Raw genomic sequence first — 23506 nt, 5'->3', positions numbered from 1 at the left:
TTAGTCCCTTCAGATAAGCCTCTCATTCATGGATAGTAATAAAAGGAATACTGCCTTGAGACTCAGAAAATCCTTATTCTTCTCTTCACTCTTTTTATTATTAAGCAAATATGCATACTGCCTGAATTTCGGTTTACTGTTCTCTATATTTTAGGTGCTAAAACATAGGAGCCTCCACTCAGTTTTGTGAGAACTGAATAAAGCAGTGAATGAGGAAGGACCTGGGAGATTAGAAAGCGTTATATGGAGTGGTGGGAGCAGGGAGAGGTCTTCCTGTTCTAAATGTTCCCAGGTCAACTCATCTCTGTGCCTAACAGTAGCACCGACATGGAAAACTGTGCCGTGCTGCTCTTCACTCACCAGTTAAGACCAACAGACTGCCGCTGGCTCCCCGACAGGGCCTCGCACCCACAAACTAACAGCAGACAAATCCCAGGGACAGAAACTCTCTCCAGAAAGATAACTTCCTCAAGGATTAGATCTGTGTACAAATGTGCATTTATACTGATGTTCTGGGTCCACCTCTGCCAACCCAAGATGCTAAGCTCTCGATTCTTTCAGCTTCTGGTCATCTCCTAATGAATATCACCAAATTCCAACCAAGCAAGGGGTCAGAAGTAAGGGGCCGAGGAGCTGAGGGCCTTTGGAAGCTCCTGTTACTTCATGCTCCAGAAGCCAGCCATTCCAAGAGAAGTGGATGAAGAACCACAGGTAGAATGTCCCTAAAGGAAGAAAACTCATTCTTTCCATACCTTGCTTGTCATCACTAGTCACATCTTGGGTTGGGACAGGAAAGTCAGCCATGTCTTTAATAGATAGCTTCTTGGAAAAGAAAAGTAAATACATTATACAGGTTGAAATGGAAATTACATTAAGTATACATATGATGAAAATGCTTTAAAAGCTACATATCTTGCCCATATTTCTGTCTTCAGTAAACCCTGACATTTAATACTTTTTTTATTTTGGGGGGTTCCTAGTGAGGTATAAGTCAATTTGTATTGAAATTTTACATGTGGGGCACCTGGCTGGCTCAGTCAGTAGAGCATGTGACTCAATCTCAGGGTTTTGAGTTTGAGCCTCACAATGGGTGAAGAGATTATTTTAATTTTTTTTTAAAAAAGGAAATATACATGTGCAGAGAAAACACATAATGATTCAGATTTAGGCAGATGTATAGACTGCATATTAAATCTGAATCCAGTGTGGGACTCAGCCAGGGAACTGTGTAGTGTTTGCCCATTCCATCCAAAACCAATGTGCACTCTCTGTACTGCTGCACAAGCAGAGTTCTGACGAGGAGCCCTACAATGTGGCTATTTGCCAAAATGTGTAACGCAGAGAGTGTTCAACAGCCTGATTCAAATAGCCTCCTTGTCAAGCAATAAGGTAATTTTATTGATGACCAGAACAAAGTATTCTCCTAACCCACTTAGGGTAAGTGTTCAGTAATACTAATAAAATAGAAGACCCCATCCAATTGATTGAGTACTGATTCATTTAAATTTTTGTGTAAAATTTACTGACTATAAATTCATTTCTTACAAAGTCTAAATATGCACTCTGAGGCCTTTGATAAGATTACAGAACAATATAGATTAGTATTTATATAAACAAATTCTGGAAAGATACATAAAATTTGAAGGGTGACTCAGCAGATGGGGAAAAGAATGGGAGTAAGACTTGCCACTATATGCCCTTTGTTATTCTTTTAATTTTAAACATATTCAGAAAATCAAAACTAAAAGGAAGCAGGGTAAATCTTGGAGCAACCTGGTGCTCCGGAAGGTTCATTGGTTTGCCTCTCAAGATCTGAATAACCCCAGTGAGCTAAGTGATACTTGCGTGCTGCTTGCCGGTAACCTGACCTAGGATTTAACAGTCCTCAGCAGATCATCCTGGGCATTACCACCAAACCTCCAAATATAATTTCCTACTCAAAGTCTACTACCTCCAACAGAACAGAGAATGTATCTTAAAAGTGCCTTTCTTTCATCTTCTTCTCCCACCTGGATTATCAACTAGATCCCTAGTTAGAAGAAAATTATTTAGGAGTAGAAAATACAGATAAAAATTATCCCCAAAAAAACTACCTTTGAAAGAAAATTTTAAAACCTAAAGAAATGGAAAGACATCCCATGCTTATGGGTCACAAGACTCAACACTGTTAAGATAGCAATACTCCCCAAAATCATCTACAGATTCAGTGCGATCCTTCTTCGCTTTTTTGCAGAATTTGAACAGCTTGTCCTAAATTTCATATGGACATGCAAGGACCCAAAAGAGCAAAAATATCCTAAAAATATCCTTTAAAAGAAAGAACAACAACAAAAGAAGCAAATTTAAGGACTCAGACTTCCCAATTTCAAAACTTCCCACAAAGTTACAGTCATCTAGACAGTGCGGTACTAGCATTATGACATCCACGTAGATCAGTGGAATAGAATTGAGAATCCATAGATAAAGATTTTCATTTATAGTCAACTGATTTTCAACAAAGGTGCAACACAAACAATTGTGTGGTGGGGGCAGGACTGTCTTTTTAATAAATGATGCTGAGACAACCGGATGTTCATATATGGAAGAATGAAGATGGAACTCTTCCTCACGGCATATGCAATAATAACCTTGGACTGGATCACGGGACTGAACATGACACCTAGAACTACACAACTCCTAGAAGGCCACATAGGAGTCAGTCTTTCTGAGCTTCTGATAGGCAATGGTTTCTTAGCTAGGATGCCAAAAGCAGAAACAACAAAAGAAAAAAAAAGAGACAAACTGGATCTCACTAAAATAAAAAACATTTGTGTTGCAGAGGACACTCTCAGGAAATTAAAAAAAAAAAAAGAAATACCACCTCATACTTGTCAGAATGGCTAAAATTAACAACTAGGAAAACAAAAGATGTTGGCAAGGATGCGGAAAAAGGGAAACCCTCTTGCACTGCTGGTGGGGATGCACACTGGTGCAACCATTCTGGAAAACAGGATGAAGGTTCCTTTTGAGGAAATAAATTAAAAATAGAACTACGTTATGACCCAGCAATTGTACTACTAAGTATTTATCCAAAGGAGACAAAGATGCTGATCCAAAGGGGCACATGCACCCCACTGTTTACAGCAGCGCTTTCAACAACTGCCAAATTACGGATAGAGCCCAAATGTCCTTTGACTGATGAATGAATAAAGATGATGTGATTTATATATACAATGGAATATTACTCAGCAATGAAAAAGAATAAAATCTTGCCATTTTCAACAACATGGATGAAAATAGAGTATATTATGCTAAGCGAAATAAATCAGGCAGAGAAAGACAAATATCATTTCACTCATTTGTGGAATTTAAGAAACAAAATAGATGAACATAGGGGAAGGGAAGGAAAAATACGATAAGAACAGAAAGGGAGGCAAATGATAAGAAACTAAAATACAGAGAATAAACTAGAGGGTGCTGGAAGGGTGGGAGCGCTGGGTTATATGAATGACAGACATTAAGGAGGGTGCTCGTTGGGATGAGCGCTGGGTGTCGTATGTAAGAGATGAAGCGCCGGGTTCTACTCCTGAAACCAACACTACACTGCATGTTAACGAACTTGAATTTGAAAAAGAGGAGAAAACCAAAGAAAGAAATACTTGCCAATTATATATCTAATTGGGATCTTACATTAAGAATGTACAAAGAACATTTACAACTCAATAACAACCAAAGTTATAAATGGACAAAGGATCTAAAGAGACATTTCACCAAAGAAGATATACAGACTGCTAACAAACACAACAGAAGATGCTCAACATCAGAAGTCATTGGGAAATTTGAATCCAAACCACAAGGAGATAACACTTCACTCCCACTAGGAGGGCTAAAAAAGACAATTAAAAAAAAAAAAAACGTTAACAAGGATATAGAGCAATAGGACCCTTCATACATTACTGGTAGAGGAATGAAAAATGCTGTGAGTACTTGGAACAGAATTTTGGCAGTACCTTAAAAAGTTAAACACAAGTTACAACATGACACACATAATTCCACTCCTAGGTAAGCACCCAAGAGAACTCACATTATGTTCACACAAAAATTGGTCCATGAATGTTCACAGTAACATTTTTTCCTCACAGCCCCAAAGCAGAAACAAGCCCAATGTCCATCAGCTAAAGAACAGACAAACGTGCCAGAGCCACACAATGGACTGCCACTCAGCAATGAAAAGGAAAGAGCAATGACACACACTACGACATGAACTTTAAAACATCATACTACGAGAAAGAAGGCAGTCACCGGAAAACTAGATACTGGATGATTCTATATGAAATGTCCACAATAGGCAAATTCAGAGACAGAAAGCTGGGGTGAGGAGGGCATAGTGAATGACAGGTAAGGAGCACAGGCTTTCTTTTCTGAGGTGACGAAAAATGTTCTAAAATTAGACTGTACTAATGGTTGCACAACTCTGTTAATACACTAAAAGCCACTGGATTGTATCATGTAGATGAGTATAGTATGTGAATTATATTTTAGTAAAGCTGTTTACAAGGGAAGAAATCCAGTAATGTAAGAAGCGCTGCTATGGGGCGCCTGGGTGACTCAGTCAATTAAGCATCTGACTTCTGCTCAGGTCATGATCTCACGGTCCGTGGGTTCAAACCGCCCATCGGGCTCCATGCTGACAGTCTGGAGCCTGCTTGATATTCTCTCTCTCCCTCTCTCTCTATGCCCCTCCCCTACTCACAGTTTCTCTCTCAAAAAAAAAAATGAAATGAAAAAAAATAAGAAAAAATAATAATAAAACTTCAGGAAGCACTGCTAAAGAGGACTTTACCTGAAATTTCTCTTTAGTTCCTGAAGGAAACAAGTACATGGTTACCACTCTGCTTTCTGGAAGTCTGATCCGAACTGCTGAGCAAACTTCCCAGGAGCCGAATCAGTTACAGCTTTCTCCACAGACCAAACACCTATATGGAGCTATACCTCACAGGGCTGGGATCAGGATCTATTTACATCCCACGCATGCATTCATGAGAGAGTAAAAGACTGGCAGGTAGAACAATGAATGCAATAGAAGAAGATGAAATATTTAATCATTAGCTACTTAAATTTGATGTATACTTGAATGGCCAAAGCATTAATTGACCTCATTACTTTGCCCATGAATTCTATATATTACATCATTATCTGAAAGCATTCCACCCTGGAATATAACAATTTTGTTGGGAAAGAGTTGTTGTTGTTGTTGTTGCTCTCTTACTTGGACAGGGCAAAGCAAAGACTTTTTAACCACCCCCACCCCCACCAAAAGAGCCAGTTAAAGTCTACAAAATTTTATAACATAAAACTAGCTGCACATCACATCCATAAAGTTGAACATCAAAAATGGCATCAAGGACATCAGAGTGTGTGTTTCAAAGTATCTGCATTGACAGACTTCACGGCTTACTGTATATGGACTCCTCTCCTTTCAGACAGATGATAAATGACTACATGGGGGAAAGCAACACTGGCCGGTAACTAATTTCTCTAAAACACAGCATTATTAGTTTCTGATGGAAGGGCACAGACCACCTGAGTGTATTCTAGAAATAATAAGAGTTTATGACATTTTTTAATAAATCACCTAACAACCTCCTAACTTTACACAAACAGGGGGACCCATAGCAAACAAACAGAAGCAGGGCAGCCACAGAAGCCTCCAGATGCCGCCAGCAGCCCCAGAGTACACAGAGGCCCAGGAAAAGTGGCTATTCTATCCATCTGCTTTTCCATCATATGCATTCTGCACAATAAGGAATGTAAAAAGCTAAAACTCTTCAAATGCACATCTATCGCTCCTGATACCACTTTCTACCTTTTTCCCTGGAGCATAAATCTGTTGAGGAAATCACAGAGGCTATGACTCGAATAAAGAGTAGCAGGGAGGCATTATCAGAGGAAGCACTGAAGAAGCAGGCTGGTTCCCTCCCCAAAGAGCAGGGGTCCATGCCACAGACTGCATGCCTGAGAGCCCCACGGAACAGAATAAACCATCACACACAGTTGCAAGACATTAAACAAATGGCCCTGAACCCTGCCTCTGACTTCCACCATCTTGCAACAGTTTTAACCAGGGTCTGAGGACAATAGCAGCCTCTAAATAAACCTCCAGTTATTACACATTTCTGGATTTTTTTTAGGATGGAACAGCAGATGTCCTAAGTTGTCATCACAACAAGCATAATGGCAATGATGATGGTGAAGATTGTGCTGACATTAACAATAACCATAATGACTCCGATTTATTGATGCATACCTAAGGACCACTAGGCATGTGGCTAGGCCCCAACAACATCAATGGCCCAACATTATAGGAATTCTACAGGTTTCTCTTGGGATAATCTACCAGTCTTCATTTGGTCTAAACACCCTGAGGGAGGAGGTAGCTTTAAATGTGATTTGGGGTCCTCTCACAGAGTTCTCAAACTTCCTCTTAAAACTGTCTGATCCATTAGTTCTCGCTCACACTCAACTACTAAAATACAACTTTACAATGTTTACTTCAAAACTAAAGTTGGTTAAAATAAACAACTTGGCTAGCGTTCCTCTGGCTTAGTTTGTCTATACGTTAATTTCACCCCTAGACGGTCAAGAGACTACTTTGTTTATTTCACTAAACCTAGTTCTAGGGAGAAAAGAAAACAAGTAATTATAAGATATATCTGGTGTCTAGATTTGAAAGGCTGGGCCTCAACATAAGTACACAGCATGAAGAGAAAATGTTATGAAAGTGGATTTTCTGGAGTTTGTAAAGAACACAGGCTTATGGATTTAATTCCACACGCATCCTTATTTATTAACATATGAAGATCTTTTACCTCCATCCGATTCAAGTCACGAGGTTGTTGGTTTGCAGGCATTGACTCAGAATAAGAATCAAATAACGCACACTCCCACTTGGGCTTAGGAAAAGCTAAGAGAAAAACAAAAAGAATATATAAGAGCATAAACTATATTCATAGCAGGCATGGTTTCCTATCAGCTTTTCTGTGCTTATTAAATATTACAATAAAACGTTTAGTAGTGACACACTAGCTATAGCACTAATCACAAGGAGGCAGTATTTTCAGTTCTGTATACATACAACCTACTATTCCTGTCCTCCCCATTTGACATGTGAGACAACTGAGGAGCAGGGAAGCTAAGCAGCTCACTCAAGGTCATAGAGCTGGCAAATGGAAGAACAGCGACTTGAACTGTCAGCAGTCCTGCTAGAAGGTACATGCTTCTAGCATTTACCTTGTAACATAGTAGTGACCTTCACAGTCACAATACTGAAGTTTTAACTATGCTATCAGCACAATTTTTAAATGGCAGCAACTATGTGGGTAGTCTTTATGCTATAAACATTAACTACGGAAATACTTCATTTTAGCTATTGTTGTTGGAAACAGGCAAGATCTTGCAATGACCAGTGCCACAGAAAACTTTCTAAAATATTCTTTTGTTTAGCAGAAAAACAAAAATAAGAGCACAAGTTCTTGCTGATTTACAACAAGGAAAGAAGAATCCCATTATGAGTTTCTTTGAACATGGAACAGGGTCAGAGGCTGTTATGTTAGCTGGGTAGCTCAGTGGATCAGGCTACTGGGTAAACTAATACTCAACACACCATTTCTGAGAGCCACATTCTGTTTCACCACTTTGTCGCCAAGTAGTCAAGAAGGAAATGTCTCAACCAGAAAATTGGTCAATATCCCAAGGAGGAAAAGCAGATCATGGCAGACAGTAACCAGAAGCTACAGATTTGTCAAGACCACCTGTTAAGAAATCAAAAATTTTAAGCCATGTTTTAAATTTTTTTTTTTTAAATCAAGGGCTCCTGCGTGGCTCAGTCAGTTGAACATCCAACTTCGGGACAGGTCACGATCTCACAGTGTCTGAGTTCAAGCCCTGCGTCAGGCTCTGTGATGACACCTCAGATCCTGGAGCCTGCTTTAGATTCTGTGTTCCTCTCTTGCTCTGCCCCTCCCCGGTTCATGCTTGCTCGCTCGCTCGCTCGCGCTCTCTCTCTCTCTCTCTCTCTCTCTCTCTCTCTCTCTCACAGGAATAAACATTTTTAAAATTTTTTTTAAATCTTAAAAAATTTTAAGTCAAATATCAAAAATGGATTGACATGGTTTTTAACCCTTGTTCTCACCCTCCTACCTCCACCAGTCTGAAATGCCAATTTCCATCTGCAGTAACGTACTGGCCATGACCAAGAGCTACTCAACTTGCACAACCGAAGACAAGCACCTTAAATTGTTCATTTGCTTACTCTGCTCTGAACTTCACTGATATCAGGTAGGGCAAACCGTGGGCCCTGGCGATTTTTCTGACGTAAACTGGGGGTGGGGGGGTGTCTCATTCCCTTGGTAAAAACAGCAAAACAACTTTCCAAGTCCCCTTCTGCAATATAGCCACAAGAGCAGGTTTAACCAAGATTAGATTTCTGTTTCTAGCTTACGAATCAGTGATCTGACTAAAATTACATGCCTAAAGCTTTATCATGAGAAGGTCTTGCTACCTAAACAGGTAACACTTTCAAAAACTACAAATGTCATCATTACCTACTAAATCTCTAGCCTGTCCCCATGTCTCCAACTCCATCGTCACCTCCCTAGTGCCAGGCCTTGTGGTCCTGACTGGACTGCTGCCATAACCTGGTCTTGGAGGTGGCACCCTTGCTCCTCAAAACCCGTTCCCCAGTCAGCAACCAGCACCATCATTTCTAACAGCAGACCTGATTGGGGCACTTCCCTGCTTAAAAGCCATCAACGTCATTGCCAGTGATTTGTTCCCTACCTTCCTCTTCAGCCTCATCCTCAGCCCCTCCAGCCCCGGCTCCCTGCACTCCAGCCACTGTGGCCTGAAGTCTCCATGCCACCGATGCTCCAAGCCACCTGTCAGGGCCTCTGCAGCACACCTGCCGCCCCCTCTGCCCAGAGCCTACTCTCCCCCACTTCACCTCCATGGCCCTTGGCTCATCCTTCACACGTCAGCTCAAATATCTAAGGAAGCCTTCCCTAAGATGGCGCCCCTCTTGCTGCAGCTGTACTTCCCGTTCCCATCACCTACCACGGCCTCCGATTATGAGGTACGTGAGTTTATTTGACATCGATCCTCTAACTGCCAGTAAGTTCCATGACAGTAGGAACACTCTTCCGAATGCAGCATTCTGACCACAAAGAAGAACAGTGTCTCTCACATAATTATTTTTAACAAACTCTACAGTAAAAATCTATACTGGTCCTTACAGTTACCCTCAGAGTGCATATTATTCCCTTTGTGCTGGTGAAAAAAATTGATAAGCAAGTCAAATCACTTGGCCCAAATCAGACAAGTAAAAATTAGCAAAGCCAGGATAGATCAGAGGTATTACTAACCCCAAAGTCCCCTCATCATTAGCCATTCTGATACATTAGTGATAATTAAATGCAAGACTTCATTACAATGCCTACAGACATAGCTACTGCTGATATCATTAGTCTCCAAAATTCTGTAAGATGGTTCTTGTTTATTACTATTGGTGTTTGTGTTACTATCATTATCATCATTCATGAGAAAATCAGTTGTTTGTTTTCTCTTAACTTAGCCCATGTGATGGGGCACCTGGGTGGCTCAGTTGGTTAGGCATTCAAGTCTTGGTTTCAGCTCAAGTCATGATCTCCCATTTGGTGAGATCGAGCGCCACACTGGGCTCTACACTGCTTAGATTTTCTCTCTCTCCCTCTCTCTCAAAATAAATAAACATTTTTTAAAAACACAAACTTAACTGATATGACTTTGCTGATAACTGACAGAACAAATGTTGGCTGGAATTTGGTTAACAAAGTTTTTAAATTTTGAATTGAGAAGTTTGGTCATTTTCCTTTGTTCATGGAATGCTATTGCTATGTTTTTTAAATGTAGAAATAAAATAATAAAGACATTCATTTAGAGGGGTTAAAAAAAAATCTATACTGCAATCCACCCAGTCACCCAGACAGGAAAATATCAAATGGCCCATGGGTAAGCTACCAAATAACCAACTTTTCCTTCCACCGGCATCCTTTAAGTTTCACTATTAGGGAAAAAGTCAGGCACAATTTGTTTCGTTATTTTATTGAAAACAAGCTTGTATAACTGTAAGTGCATGATTGTATCAACCGAATTTATACTCTTCACCAATCTTGTTGAAAGCTGGATTACATTTTTGTAAAAGACTGAATGTGGGCTAATCAGAAAAAAAGCTGGAACAAAAACAAAGCTTTTAAAAAAGGCAAGTGAGATACCCTAAAAATGAACCCCCCAAATTAACAGAATCACTCATATTTTGCGAAGTCTAAAAGCATAGAGAAAACCCAGACAGTTCTGGCCATTTTCTTGAGCTATATACAAAGATAAACATGAGTGATAAAGCATTATAAAGTTAACTGCTAAAACCCTCAGGGTTTGCCTAAAATATACCATCATTGAGTCTGATGAGGTTTTATGAGATCGCTCGGGTTTTTTTTGTTAGAACTATGTAATTGTTATTTAAGTTTAATCCCACAAGCTCTGGAAATGATGTGAAGTCTTTGTCTAATTAAAGGGTATGTCATGGATTCTTCAGTTGTTTCTGTATAAATGCGTGTTGATAGCCTCCACAAAAGATCAGGAACAAACCAGGGGCTTCATTGCAAATGAAAAGAAGGTGCCTGGTGACTGGCACTCTATTTCAGACCCCCCCCCCATAAGCAAGGTGAAAGTAGTCATTGGCAGTAATAAAGGAATCAAAATGCTCCTCGTCTTCTGTTAACATGCTTTTTGCTCAGGGCCTTCAGATTCTTTTTTATTTTTTATTAGTGATTCCCACCAACAGTGTAAGACGGTTCCCATTTCTCCATATCCTCGCCAGCATCTGTTGTTTCCTGAGTTGTTCATTGTAGCCACTTTGGGGAGAGGGGAAAATGGGTAATGGGCACTGAGGAGGGCACTTGTTGGGATGAGCACTGTGTGTGGTAGATACGTAAGCAATGAATCATGGAATCTACCCCCAAAACCAAGATCACACTGTATACACTGTATATTAGCCAACTTGACAATAAATTACATGAAGGAAGGAAGGAAGGAAGGAAGGAAGGAAGGAAGGAAGGAAGGAAGGAAGGAAAAGAAAGAAAAGAGCGAGTGAGCTTATGGGCCAAACAAAAATAATTTTGTACTGGGGGTTAGTAAAAAACATTTTTTATTAGTGACCTTTGAAACAGTCTGTCAAATACTTGGATACCTACTAAGTGACTTCTCAAACAAGGAGTCAGGACAGCTGGCATAGTTTCCATAACCAGAGGGCATCAGAACAATACAAAAGCATTAATCAAGACCCAAAACAGAAAGTTAAGTGTGGCCATGAGAGATAAGGTTACCCAGGACTCTCCCCAGGACCCACAATAGGCAACAGTGACAGTGACGGTATTAAATATAACTAAATAGCCCTGAAGCAGACCTTGGCCCTCTGGTCAGCTGCTCATCCTCCACATTAAAGTGAGAAAAAGCCCCATGTGGGCCTGCTCCCGGGAGAAGGGGCTCCTGGATGACACTGTACTGACTTGGTTATGAAACCTATGCAGTTGCCAAGACTGTTAGTGCTTTTTCACCTCAATCCAAGAGAAACAGAGAGAAAAAGGGGGAAAAAAAGATACAAAAACACCAAAGAGGACATAGAGCAGTGTGTCATGCCGCCCAATTGCACACTAGTTCCTGGGGGCCCATGAGGGTCTCCCCCAACCTGGAAGGAAGGGTATCCAGCCTGCTGCAGTCAGAAAGTAGCTGCTATTAGCAAGTCTAAGCTCTGGAAGGAGTAGTAGCCTCTGCTCTCTGAACCCTCCGGTTCATATATTTTATGGAGGCATTTGGGGAAGATCCCAGAATGCGTCACTCCTCCCCCAACATGTTTACCTGCCATTGGCACCAGCCACATGCTTGGTCTCTTCTCTTTGGTTTGGCTCTGGCCCCCTTACTACCAAATACAGAAAATGACAAACTTTTTATTTAAGAGTCAGAGACTCCAATGCTGACTTACAGAAGTCATTGGCCACTTTGAATATAGTGTCGTTATAAGGGGACAAGATACAATAATCTAGGGCCTTTTCTAGATATAACCACAACATTTATACTCTATTAATGACTAATCACAATTTCTATAGACATTGCTCCTTCCTGCCAATAATCATCCACAACTAGCTCTCCTGTTTTTAAGAGACCTTCCCTAAACAGTGAGAAAGGTTACTGACAGCACCAGCTGTTTCTGGACCCTTCCAATGGAAGCTATACTTCTCTGAGTAATAGAAATTGTATCACTGCCTGCTGCCTTTGAAAAGGGCAAGAGAATCTCAATTTTCCAGTCTTCCAAAAGAATGGATAAAAACGTTAGACTCACCATGACTCTTCGTTATCGAAAGGCTTGGGGGTAATAGCTTTATTAAGGAGAAACACAAAGAGCTCTGTTTCAACCCTGGAGTGTGCTGGGATTTTCTGTATCTTTATCTGATTGCAGTTACATGGGTACATACAGATGTAAAACCTCATCAAGAGTACGCTAAGATCACCACACTCTGCGCCTTTCATGGCATGTAATTTTTAACTTCTTCATGGGGTATGAGTCCTATTCCACTCCATTGTCCCGAGCCACTTGACACTAAAGATGCCAAATCACCACTTAGCTCTACAGGAATATCTTCCCATTCATTTTATATCAGCTGAGAGGTTCAGTACTTGCCTACTCCATAATTTTCATGAAAGGGTAAGGGACTGATTCAAATCCATCCAGAGAGCACTAGAATAGGAGTAACGGATAACTCACCGTTACCCACATCATCCCTATTACTCACATCATTAAGATGTGAGAGTCTAGTATCAATTAAAGGACAGTTACTACTTTAGACACAAAGGACTCTGCCATGTACCTGGATACCATGTGAAGGCACAAAAGGTTCTTATAAGGCCTGGATGGAAAATGGCTAAGGTTTAGGATTCATGATGAGGCCTTACCTGCTTGCAGGTAGTCTGTCTGCAGAGTCGGAGGCAAGCCCTCGGGCAGCGGGTAGCCGTTTTTCCGGGCCACAACAAGATGAAACGCAGCACAGAACTCAGGCAGGGTCAGGGCTCCATCACAGTCGGCATCGCTCAGTTCCCTAAATACAACATGTAACAAGCACTTAACACGGGGCTTCGAGGAAAAGTTACTCAGCTCGGACGTGCAAACACTACTCCCAGGCTCTTGGGGGTGGCCCTGCAAAGTCCTCAAACCCCTATGAAACCTCAAGGGGCACGTGGAGGACAAATGCTAGTCAACAGCACTGGCACCAGTGGCACTCTGTGCACGAGACTTGACCCTCCTCGGGTTCCCCGGCAGGTCTATTTTATGACACTGAGCACATGAGACGAGACACTGGAGAACGAACAGAAAAGTAAGGCCAGTTGGTTGAGAGTCGTCCAGTAACTGCATGGCATGAAGTGCCCCGGACCCAGCCCCCGCAGCAGTCAGAGGAAGGGCTGGCCTTGGCCTGTGCAGTTGTCCTGGCCACTATACACACGTCTGGGTCCACAAATAAGCACTGGGTTTTCAGCTTTAAGGAAGAACCTTAAACTTTTCAAGTCACATAAATGTTGTACCAAAAATTTGCCTGAGAATTCCCTCCTGGCAAAATACAAGATAGTTCAATAAACACTAGTTGAATTAGGTTTTCAGTTAAAACTAGCAACTTGGGAAGGCTGGAAGCAGATAAGACAGAAAGGCAGAAAGGGAGAGTCTTGAAAAGGTTTATCTTTGCTTCATTGATTCCCACTGAAAGGCACAGACCTGTTTACTCAGCCCAAAAGAAACCTATTTGCCAAGGTACCCAAGACACCGTAAGCTCAACGAGCCTTGTAGGTGCATACAGACAAAATACTTGTGCTGGGACAAGCAAGGTGTCACTATTCCAAAGAAATATACGTGGTAAGCTCCCTAACTTTCCTTTGGACTATTCACAGCCTGCTCCCCTCAGAGATTCAGAATGCACCCTGAAGGGCAGCCCCCTAGGGTGAGGAGTCAGGGAACTGTTTCAAAGGCTGGGTGGAGAGATTCATTCAGCTTTCGCAGATATGTCTCAACAAAAAGAGAGGAGGCCTCATACCAATAATGTTAAAACTGGGAATTCTACCAAAACGGAGTGTATTCTTTTCAAAATGATCATTTCTTTTCTTCCTCTAGCTTTAAAATCTAATATAAGGCTTGTTGTAAAAAAAAATTATGCTAGAATATACTGCTGAAGAACCTAAATACACTCAGAATCCCAGATACACTGGCATGCACAAATGTTATTGGAATGGTTTTCCAATAAAACGCACAAAACATGACAGGCAATTTTAAGTCCTACCACGATTTCTGTAAATTCCTGTGGAAAAAAGTCTTACATAAATATTCCAGGGTTTTAATGATATATCCACAGCAGTGCGGTCTCCCACCCAGGCCTGAGGAAGAAGAGCCCACACACAGCTAGGAGTATATAGAGGCGGCGAGGGTTTTTGTCAATGCAAACCAGCCATCCAGACTATCCCCGCATGGCCCTCGCGGAGCCGGGCCACAGCCAGCACAGCGGCAAGGTGAAGTGCGCATCACAGCTGTGTGTCTACACTGGGGCCCGGCGGATACACCCCAGCCAAATTTATGAAGCTCAGAGGCAGCTGGAAGAGTCACATTTGACTTCATTCCAAAACATGTGTGGACCTTCTGTTCCCCTGGCCTCCTGACATACTATACAGAATAGCTTTTCAAGATCCTCTGGTTACTTGCATCATATCGAACAGAAATATCCAGAAATAAAATTCACAAGATGGAAATGCTCCTGTGCCCACACAATTGTTTAGAAAGAAAGGGATCTAGAGGAGGACTATAAGTGGGAAATCAAATTTTAAATAAATAACAGCTAACAGCTACAATGCATAGTATGTGCCAGACACTGATCATTGGGCTTTTCATATAACTTAGATAATCTTCACAGCAACAAAAATCTGAAGTTCTATTCACTCTCTTAGTCGGTTTAAAAAAATATGCAAGGGTAAAGAAGATGTAGTGTGTGTATACACAAACACACACACACACACACACACACACACACACACATACATACACAATGGAATATTACTGAGCAATCAAAACAAACAGAAAAACATATCCTATGACTTAACTCACATGTAGAATTTAAGATACAAAACAGACAAACATAAGGAAAAAGAAGCGAAAATAATATAAAGACAGAGGGGACAAAAACATAAGAGATTCCAAAATACAGAGAACAAGCAGGGTTGCTGGAGGGACTGTGGGGGGATGGGCTAAATGGGCAAGGGCATTAAGGAGGGCACTTGTTGGGATGAGCACTGGGTGTTATACATAGGGGATGGACCACTGGGTTCTACTCCTAAAATCATTACTGCACTGTATACTAACTAACTTGGATGTAAGTTAAATATGTAAATAAATGAGAATGGTAACTGGTGTAACACCCCAAGAGAAGATGCTCTTTGCAATAAAGTCTTCCATTTAAAAAAATTAATTAAAATTAAAATTAAAAAAACATTCAAAAGACTTCCAAAATGCAAAGTAGTAGCTTAGGGATGGGTATGTAATGATAGTATGATACTATATGGCATTACTGTACTTACCATATGTAGGAGAGTTCCGGAATAGAAAGCTTTGATTTGGTGAAGAAGTTCTTGGCCACAGAACCTGCCAAGAGAGTCACTGTTTAAATAAATCATTAATGGGGCACCTGGGTGGCTCAGTCGGTTAAGCGTCCGACTTTGGCTCAGGTAATGATCTTACAGTTTGTGGGTTCGAGCCCCACATCAGGCTCTGTGTTGACAGCTCAGAGCGTGTTTCAGATTCTGTGTGTGTGTGTGTGTCTCTCTCTCTGCCCCTCCCCCGCTCATGCTCTGTCTCTGTCTGTGTCTCAAAAATAACAAGCATTTTAAAAAATAAAGCATCAATTACTTATCTAGAGCAGCTTTTATATTTACATATAAATGAATCACCAATGTTTCATTCAACAATCCCTACCACACAAAACAAACTTAACATTCATCAAAGCAACTATAAATCATATGACTAAAAATGACATATTAACAGCTTTTAAAAGAATATATAAATTAAGGATGCCTGGGTTGCTCAGTTGGTTGAGCATCCAACTTTTGATTTCAGCTGTCAAGATCTCACAGTTCATGAGATCAAGCCCTGTGTTGGTCTCTGTGCGGAAAGCACAGAGCCTGCTTGGAACTTTCTCTTTCTCTCTCTCCCCCCACCCCAAAATAAATAAACTTTAAAAAAAAAAAGAAAACAGAGCAAAACAAAGAAAATTAACACCATTAATCTCATCACATACAGATAAAACAGACATCTTAGTAAAGATCTTAAATCGTTTGGTGAGATTTAAGATCTCTTGGTGGCTCTTTGAGAAACTTATCCAGGAACTTCCTGCCACTTTCCTTATTCATCACAAATTTACCAATATCTGCTAAAGTCAGGTAATCATTCCATTTTACATGTTATATTGCTCCAACTCCCAACTACACTTACAATGTTAAACCCATCCTTATTGAGATAGACATTTTTATGGTTTCAGCTCTCAGACCAGTTTCAAAATTCAAAGGCCTCAATTCTAACACAAAGAACTGAGCAAAGCCTCAAGCTCTAAGCCAATAACTCAAAAGTCCTTGGCAATCACAAGTCTTCTAATTGGCCTTAAAACAATGGATTGAAATGGACCCTAAACAGACTTGTTTTCCTTTGATAGATTATTAAGGATCAAAGGCAAAGTGCTCTATTAACCAATGAGTTTTCTCCCTAGAAGCATCCTGGAAATAATGCTGATATAGGATTGCTGGCCATGGATGCAGCCACCTTATTTTGATAACATTTGTCAGAAATGCCTTGAAAGCCTATTTACCAGCTATTTTATAGATATAAAGACATTCTCCCCTCAACTCATTCTTCTTTCCCCCCTACATATCCTTTCTTCAAATCATACTAAGTCCAAACCCAAACAAGAGATTTCACCCGGCCTTCAGACAGTAGCAAGCATGTTCTGCCACAGTGTCCCAAAGAGATGAGGTAGGGCCCAGCCAGCCATCAAGTTCAGGTGTGCCCTGGGGGCCATCTGCCAGAGGAGGACGCTGATGAGAGCCCAAGTGCTCCCTCCTTTGGCGCAGAGAGAAGTTCCATCAGTGAGCGGAACCCTCAGGGCCCAACTCCCAGCCAACCTAGAAATCCCAAGCCAGCTTCCTTTCCTTGCCCTTTCCAGCCATTTTCAGACCTGCTTGGAAGCATGACAGGGGGCAAAAGATGGAGAGGTGAGGCTTTAAAAAGTTGTCAGCAGTCAAACATCTAAATGTGGATTCAGACTTTTTACCACAAGGAGTCTCTCAGCCCAGTAAAAAAAAAAAAAAAAACAAGCTATACGTAGCATTGACATATCAGTGATAAAATGTTAACATATTGAATAGATATACATCTTCAAAAAATACAGTAACACAATATAAAAATGGGTAGACATATGACAGTTCAGAGAAATAGAATGTAACTGGATCTTTGTTGTTTGTTTGTTTGTAGTAAACTCTACCCCAAGATGGGGCTCGAACTCACAGTCCCAAGATCGAGAGTCACACACTCTACCAATTAAGCCAGCCAGGCATCCCAATTGACTTTTAATCATGTTTTTAAAAATTCAACCTTCTTCATAAGAGATTTATAAATTAGAACCACAAATGATTTCTTGCCCATCAAATGGAGGGAAAATACAAAAGTAGGAAAACGTGTTTTGAAAACAAGACTTTGGGAAAACGGGCATCTTCTACAATGCTGGTAAAATAACAACACGGCACAAGCCTAACGAAGGAGTGTTTTGCAATGTCCAGTAAAATCACACAACCCAAAGATATACTGACAAAAATAACAATAGAAAAAGATGTGTGCAGAGGGCTAGTCACAACAGAAATATGTATAATAGCAAAAGACTACAAATAATCCCAAAAAGGACCAGCTAAATAAATGATTGCATATCACACAATCTAATAGCATATGACTATGAAAGGGAATGGGAACTATCTCTACATTCAACTATGGAGTAATCAGCAGGACGTAGGGCTAAGCCCAACAAATAAGGTGGAGACAAGTACAAAGAGTATGCTACCATTTATCCAACAAAAGATACAAATATACACATACACATATGAATTTGCTTTTACTTTTAAAAATAAACAAACCATTAAAAGGGGGGCAAGAAAGGAATAGGGTAAAGGGGATAGGAACAGAAACTAGACTTTGTTCATCATTTTTGTAGACTCAAATTCGGAACTGTGTATTTTATACAAGTATAAAACCAAATTTCAAAAAGTACAATCCCTAAAAACTGAAATCAAAACAATTAAAACTGGGGGCATTTGGGTGGCTCAGTTGGTTAAGCATCCAACTTCGGCTCAGGTCATGATCTCAGGGTTCATGAGTTGGAGCCCCCGCATCAGGCTCTGGGCTGACAGCTCAGCGCCTGGAGCCTGATTCAGATTCTGTGTCTGCCTCTCTCTCTGCTCCTCTCCTGCATGTACTCTGTTTCTCTTGCTCTCTCAAAAATAAAAATAAAACCCTCACATTCATAGTAAACTGAATTTTGACAAGGATGCTAAAACAAATAAATCATGGAAAGAATCTTTCCACCCACCCACACCCCACAAAAAAAAATGGTCCTGGGACAACAGGATATCCACATGCGAAAGAATAAATTTGAACACCTACTTCATATCATACACAAAAACACAAAAATTAACACAAAATGGATCAAAGACCTAATGATAAGAGATAAAACTGTAATATACATACCTTCTTAGAGGAAATACACATTTTCATGGCCTTGGATTAGGCAACCATCTCTTAGTTATGGCACCAAAAGCACAATCAACAACAACAACAAATAGGTAAGTTGGACATCAACAGAATTAAAAACTTATGTGCTTCAAAAGACACCATTAGGAAAATAAAAAGCCAAGCCACTGATTGGGAACAAATATTTCCAAATCAAATATAGTGTAAGGAACATGTATCTAGAATACAGGAATACCTCGTTTTATGATCCTTCATTTTACAGCACTTGGAAAATACTACATTTTTTAATAAATTAAAGGTGTATGGCATCCTTGTGTTGAGCAAGTCTACTGGTACCATTTTTCCAAAAGCATTTGCTCACTTCAGGTCTCTATATCACATTTTGGTAATTCTTGCAATATTTCAATGTTTTTCATTATTATTATATTAGTTACAGTGGTCTGTGATCAGTGATTACAACTCACAGAAAGCTCACATAATGCTTAGCACATTACAGCAATAAATTATTTTTAATTAAAATATGTACATTGGTTTTTTTTTAGAGAATATGCTATTGCATACTTAACAGACTACAGTATAGGGTAAATATAACTTTTATATGCCCTGGGGAACCAAAAAATTTATTTGACCTGCTTTATCGCAATATCCACTTTATTGCAGTGGTCTGGAACCAAACCCTCAATATTTCCGAGGTATGCCTATACGAAGGAACTCTTACCATTCAGTATTTATCTAAAATGGCAAAGGATGAGAATACACATTTTCCCCCAAAGAAGATATACAAACAGCCAATAAGAACATGAAAAGATGTTCAATATCACTATTCATCTGGGAGACACTACTTCACACCCACTAATGAGACAGAAAAGACGGGAGACTCAGGAGACAAGTTGACCAAAGTAAAGCCATTTTGGTTTTAGGCTGATCCTTAACCTAAAAGTCAGCAGGTAATAAAAAAAAAAAAAAAAGTCACAAGATCTGACTCATGGGAGACCGTAAGACCCCGCTCCCTCTGGCAGTAAAAGCCACAAAGGCCAGACATCCCTAAAATTGCTCCCTGTGGATAATTTCACAACCCTACGACAATGGAAAAACTAACCACTCAATGTAAATGATAAACCCAAAATTAAAGAGTAAGCCCTTCTTATACAGTCAACTGATTTAAACACACACAAAACTCTCTTAGACGCAAAGGGGGGGGAGGGTCTTCTTCCTCACCTGGGAGAAGAGACCGCTATTTGGTCTGTGAAGTAGCTCCTTTTTTACTTCTATACTTAATAAATTTGTGTCCCTTTCTCTAAACAACTTGCTCCTGAATTCTTTCTCGCACAAAGCTAAGGACCCTCATGGCAAGGGGCCTGAGGCCCTCCCTCTAGGAGTCTCAGCCCATCTGGCATCACTAGGATGGCTACAATCAAAAGACAAACAATCAGTGTCGGTGAGGATGTGGAGTAAGTAGAACACTCACATGCTGCTGGTGGCAATGCAAAATGACGCAGCCACCGAGCAAAATAGTCTGACTGGCCTTCAATGATTCAACACAGAGTTACCATATATATGGTCTAGCCATTCCACACGTGGGTATATATTTGAGAGAAATCAAAACATACATCCACACAAAAAAACAGCGCACACAAATGTTCACAGCAGCATTATTCTTAATCGCCAAAAAGTGGAAACCAAATACCCGTTAACTGATGAATAAATAAGATGTAGTATATCTACACAGTGGACATTATTCAGCCATAAACAACAATGAAGTTCTAGTACACACTACAACCTGGATAAACCTTAGACTATTATGCTAAGTGAAAGAAGTCAGACACAAAAGACCACACATTATATGATTTCATTTATAGGAAAAGCCCAAAATGAGCAAAACTATGGAGAGAAAAGGTAGTTGAGTCACTATGTAGGACTGGGAGGGGAGAGAAGGAATGGGCAATAACCGCTAAGAAGCAGGTGGTTTGTTGGCAGGTAATGAAAGTGCTCCAAATTCAGATTGTGAATATATTCTATAAATCCACTAAAACCATTGAACTGTACACTTTACAGGAGTAAATTTTATGGTATGCTAATATCTCAATAAAGATGATTTTTAAAAAGAGACATCACCTAACCGCAATATCTGAACCCCTCTGACCTTGAACACAACTAAACTATTTTAAAGGCATTTGTGAGACAACCAGGGAAACAGACTTGGTGACATTAAGGAAACATGTTTTGTATTTTTTTTAATGCGTACCAATGAACTGCGTTTATGTTTTCAAAAGAGGTCTTTTTTTTTTATCATCCAGAATTTATCCTGAAACATTCTCAGATGAAATGATCTGGTAACTGCTTCAAACTCATCTGCGCTTAGAGAGTATATAGATAAAACAAAATCACTGGTGCTGTGTAATAAGTACATAGGGATTCATTATATTAGCCACTCCAGCTGTATCCATACTTGAAATTCTGCAAAATAAAAACCCTCCTAAGAGCTACCCATCTGTATTTGTCTAATTGTTTGCATACATTGTGAAGAAACTTACTTAAGCAGTGGGTAAGGTTAGCAAATGGTCAATCTAGGTTTCTGCTTATTTTTTTAAGTCATGTTAACAACATTAATTTGTATCTACAATATTGTGCTTTCAATAAAGCTCTTCCCAACCAATTGGAAAATGATGTCTGAATTTATATAAGTATATTTCAATTACACACCTTATTTCTCAAGAGAAAATTAGTCCACATTCAGTATGTCAGGTTACAATTATTGAGGGCATATTGTTATTCTTCAAAATTGAAGTATAAAAAGAAAGTTTTATGAATTTTTCTTCCAAACTCTACTATTTCACTGTTTGTATAGTAAATTCAGCCCAGCAAAACAGAGGCACAAAGGAATTAAATTAATTTGTCTCGGTTTGAATTTCACATGAGAACTCAATGGGAATACGGACAACCCCCAAGAACAGACATGTGGACATAAAACCGCTGGCCAATTTTCCTCCCATATTTTTATTTGTATCAGAAAATCCATAGGAAAAAGACTGAAGCCAAAGGAAACAAGCATGAATTTGGACTTGTAAAGCATAAAGAGACTTGTGACACTAACTCTTTAGAAGACCACACTACATATTTGCTCTAATATGAAGAGGCAATTCAAAGTGTTGCCTCAGTGCCACAGTCTATCATTTCAAGACGTGCCCCAGCAAACAAGGCACAGGTCTAGACCAGGTTTCTCCAAATTCCATTTAACCTCTTTGAAACAGAAACAAAATTTTCCAAATGTCACTGCCAAATATTTTTCTGCATGGTTTATAGTTCATAAGAAATTTGATCTTAGAGGAAAACAAATTGGAATCACAAAAGGCTGTCATATTCATTTTGTGTGAACTATTTCCCAAGGCATGTGCAGTTATCTCTGTGAGACAAAGATCCGGGACCCAGGTCTTCACCCATCAGACTTCATTACCTGAAATGAAGGAACTCGGGTCAGGCTGAAGGGATCGGAACTGATTGACATAGTACTCGCGCTGTTCTTCCGTTATCCTCCAGGGTTCATCTGGGTAATTACTGCTGTTATCCTGTGGTTCTCTCTCCACGGAAAAGGACTTTATGAAAAATAAATATGCAAATGCTCAGAGAATTTGTCTTTAGTGACATGAAGTAGAAATATTAAACATCAGTAAAAGTTATCATGCATTATACTTATTTTTTTCCTCTAGAGAATAAATTTAAACACCTTGTAACTAGGATGTAATTAGAACGTAAACTTCTGGGGGGCAGACATCATGCTTTATACAGTTTTTGGTACACCTCAAAGTTGTTGACAGGACTGAGCGTGAAATACGGAGTACTTGGTAAGTGACAAGTAAGTTTTTCCAATGTGATGAAGAGAGAGTAAAAAGGACAACCATTCTTACCTTCATACATTCACCACATTTTTACCTTTTGAGATTAGTCGAGTAGACAGTAAAATAATCTAGATTCCTTTTAAGCCATTTTTAAAAATCTACAAAAGCTACAACCACGTCATCTTTTTGCTGAGGCATTCCCATTGTATAAATCTGGGAATTGAATGTTCCCATTCCAATCCCACCTCCACAGGTTCTATTCGAGCGGCAAGTCAGGATCACAGAACCTCTCGTTCTGCATCTGGGGACGGGGGATAATACTCCATAACAGAACTGGGTGCAGAGAACAACTGCTCCTGGACCACAGCGAACAGGATAACACAACCAGGGGTGCATCTGACCTGCCACCAGGGGGCACGCAAGGCAAATTTAAGGATTTAAGGACGCGGAGACCCGGAAAACTAGTTCAGGAGAACACAAGACTATAGGAGGCAATGAGGAAAGAAGCACAAGCTGCGCATCTGGAAGGAGGAACCCAGGGCTTTGTTCCCTCCCTCCCCTCCACCCTAAGGCTAAGGTGCTACTTGCCAAAAGCCACCTTCCTGGAACCAAGAGGGGAATACAAGCAACATGAGCCTTCAGGACAAAAGGAGACTAGGAAAGAAGATATTACTGCTAATAAGCCAGCTAGCTGCCTGCTTCTGAACACACTATCAAGAAAGTAATCCTCAGGAGAGCATTCTACTCACTATCCCTAGAAATGACAGCCGATCATCTCTGCACCCTT

The 23506-nt window shown here is 40.2% G+C and overlaps 1 protein-coding gene across 1 annotated transcript in view; it reads right to left on the bottom strand.

Annotated features, from left to right (window-relative positions):
• Positions 1 to 23506, bottom strand: part of REPS2 (RALBP1 associated Eps domain containing 2) — a 239499-nt gene that overhangs the window by 119160 nt on the left and 96833 nt on the right. The window contains exons 7-11 of the mRNA XM_029929616.1: positions 22338 to 22476; positions 15676 to 15739; positions 13021 to 13163; positions 6849 to 6943; positions 753 to 822 (exon numbers count right to left, since the gene is read on the bottom strand). Coding sequence (XP_029785476.1) covers positions 753 to 822; positions 6849 to 6943; positions 13021 to 13163; positions 15676 to 15739; positions 22338 to 22476 — 511 coding nt within the window. The remainder of the gene's footprint in view (positions 1 to 752; positions 823 to 6848; positions 6944 to 13020; positions 13164 to 15675; positions 15740 to 22337; positions 22477 to 23506) is intronic.

The sequence above is a fragment of the Suricata suricatta genome, chromosome X (assembly GCF_006229205.1).
Source record: "Suricata suricatta isolate VVHF042 chromosome X, meerkat_22Aug2017_6uvM2_HiC, whole genome shotgun sequence".
NCBI lineage: Eukaryota > Metazoa > Chordata > Mammalia > Carnivora > Herpestidae > Suricata > Suricata suricatta.
This window is presented reverse-complemented; position numbering and strand designations above follow the sequence as displayed.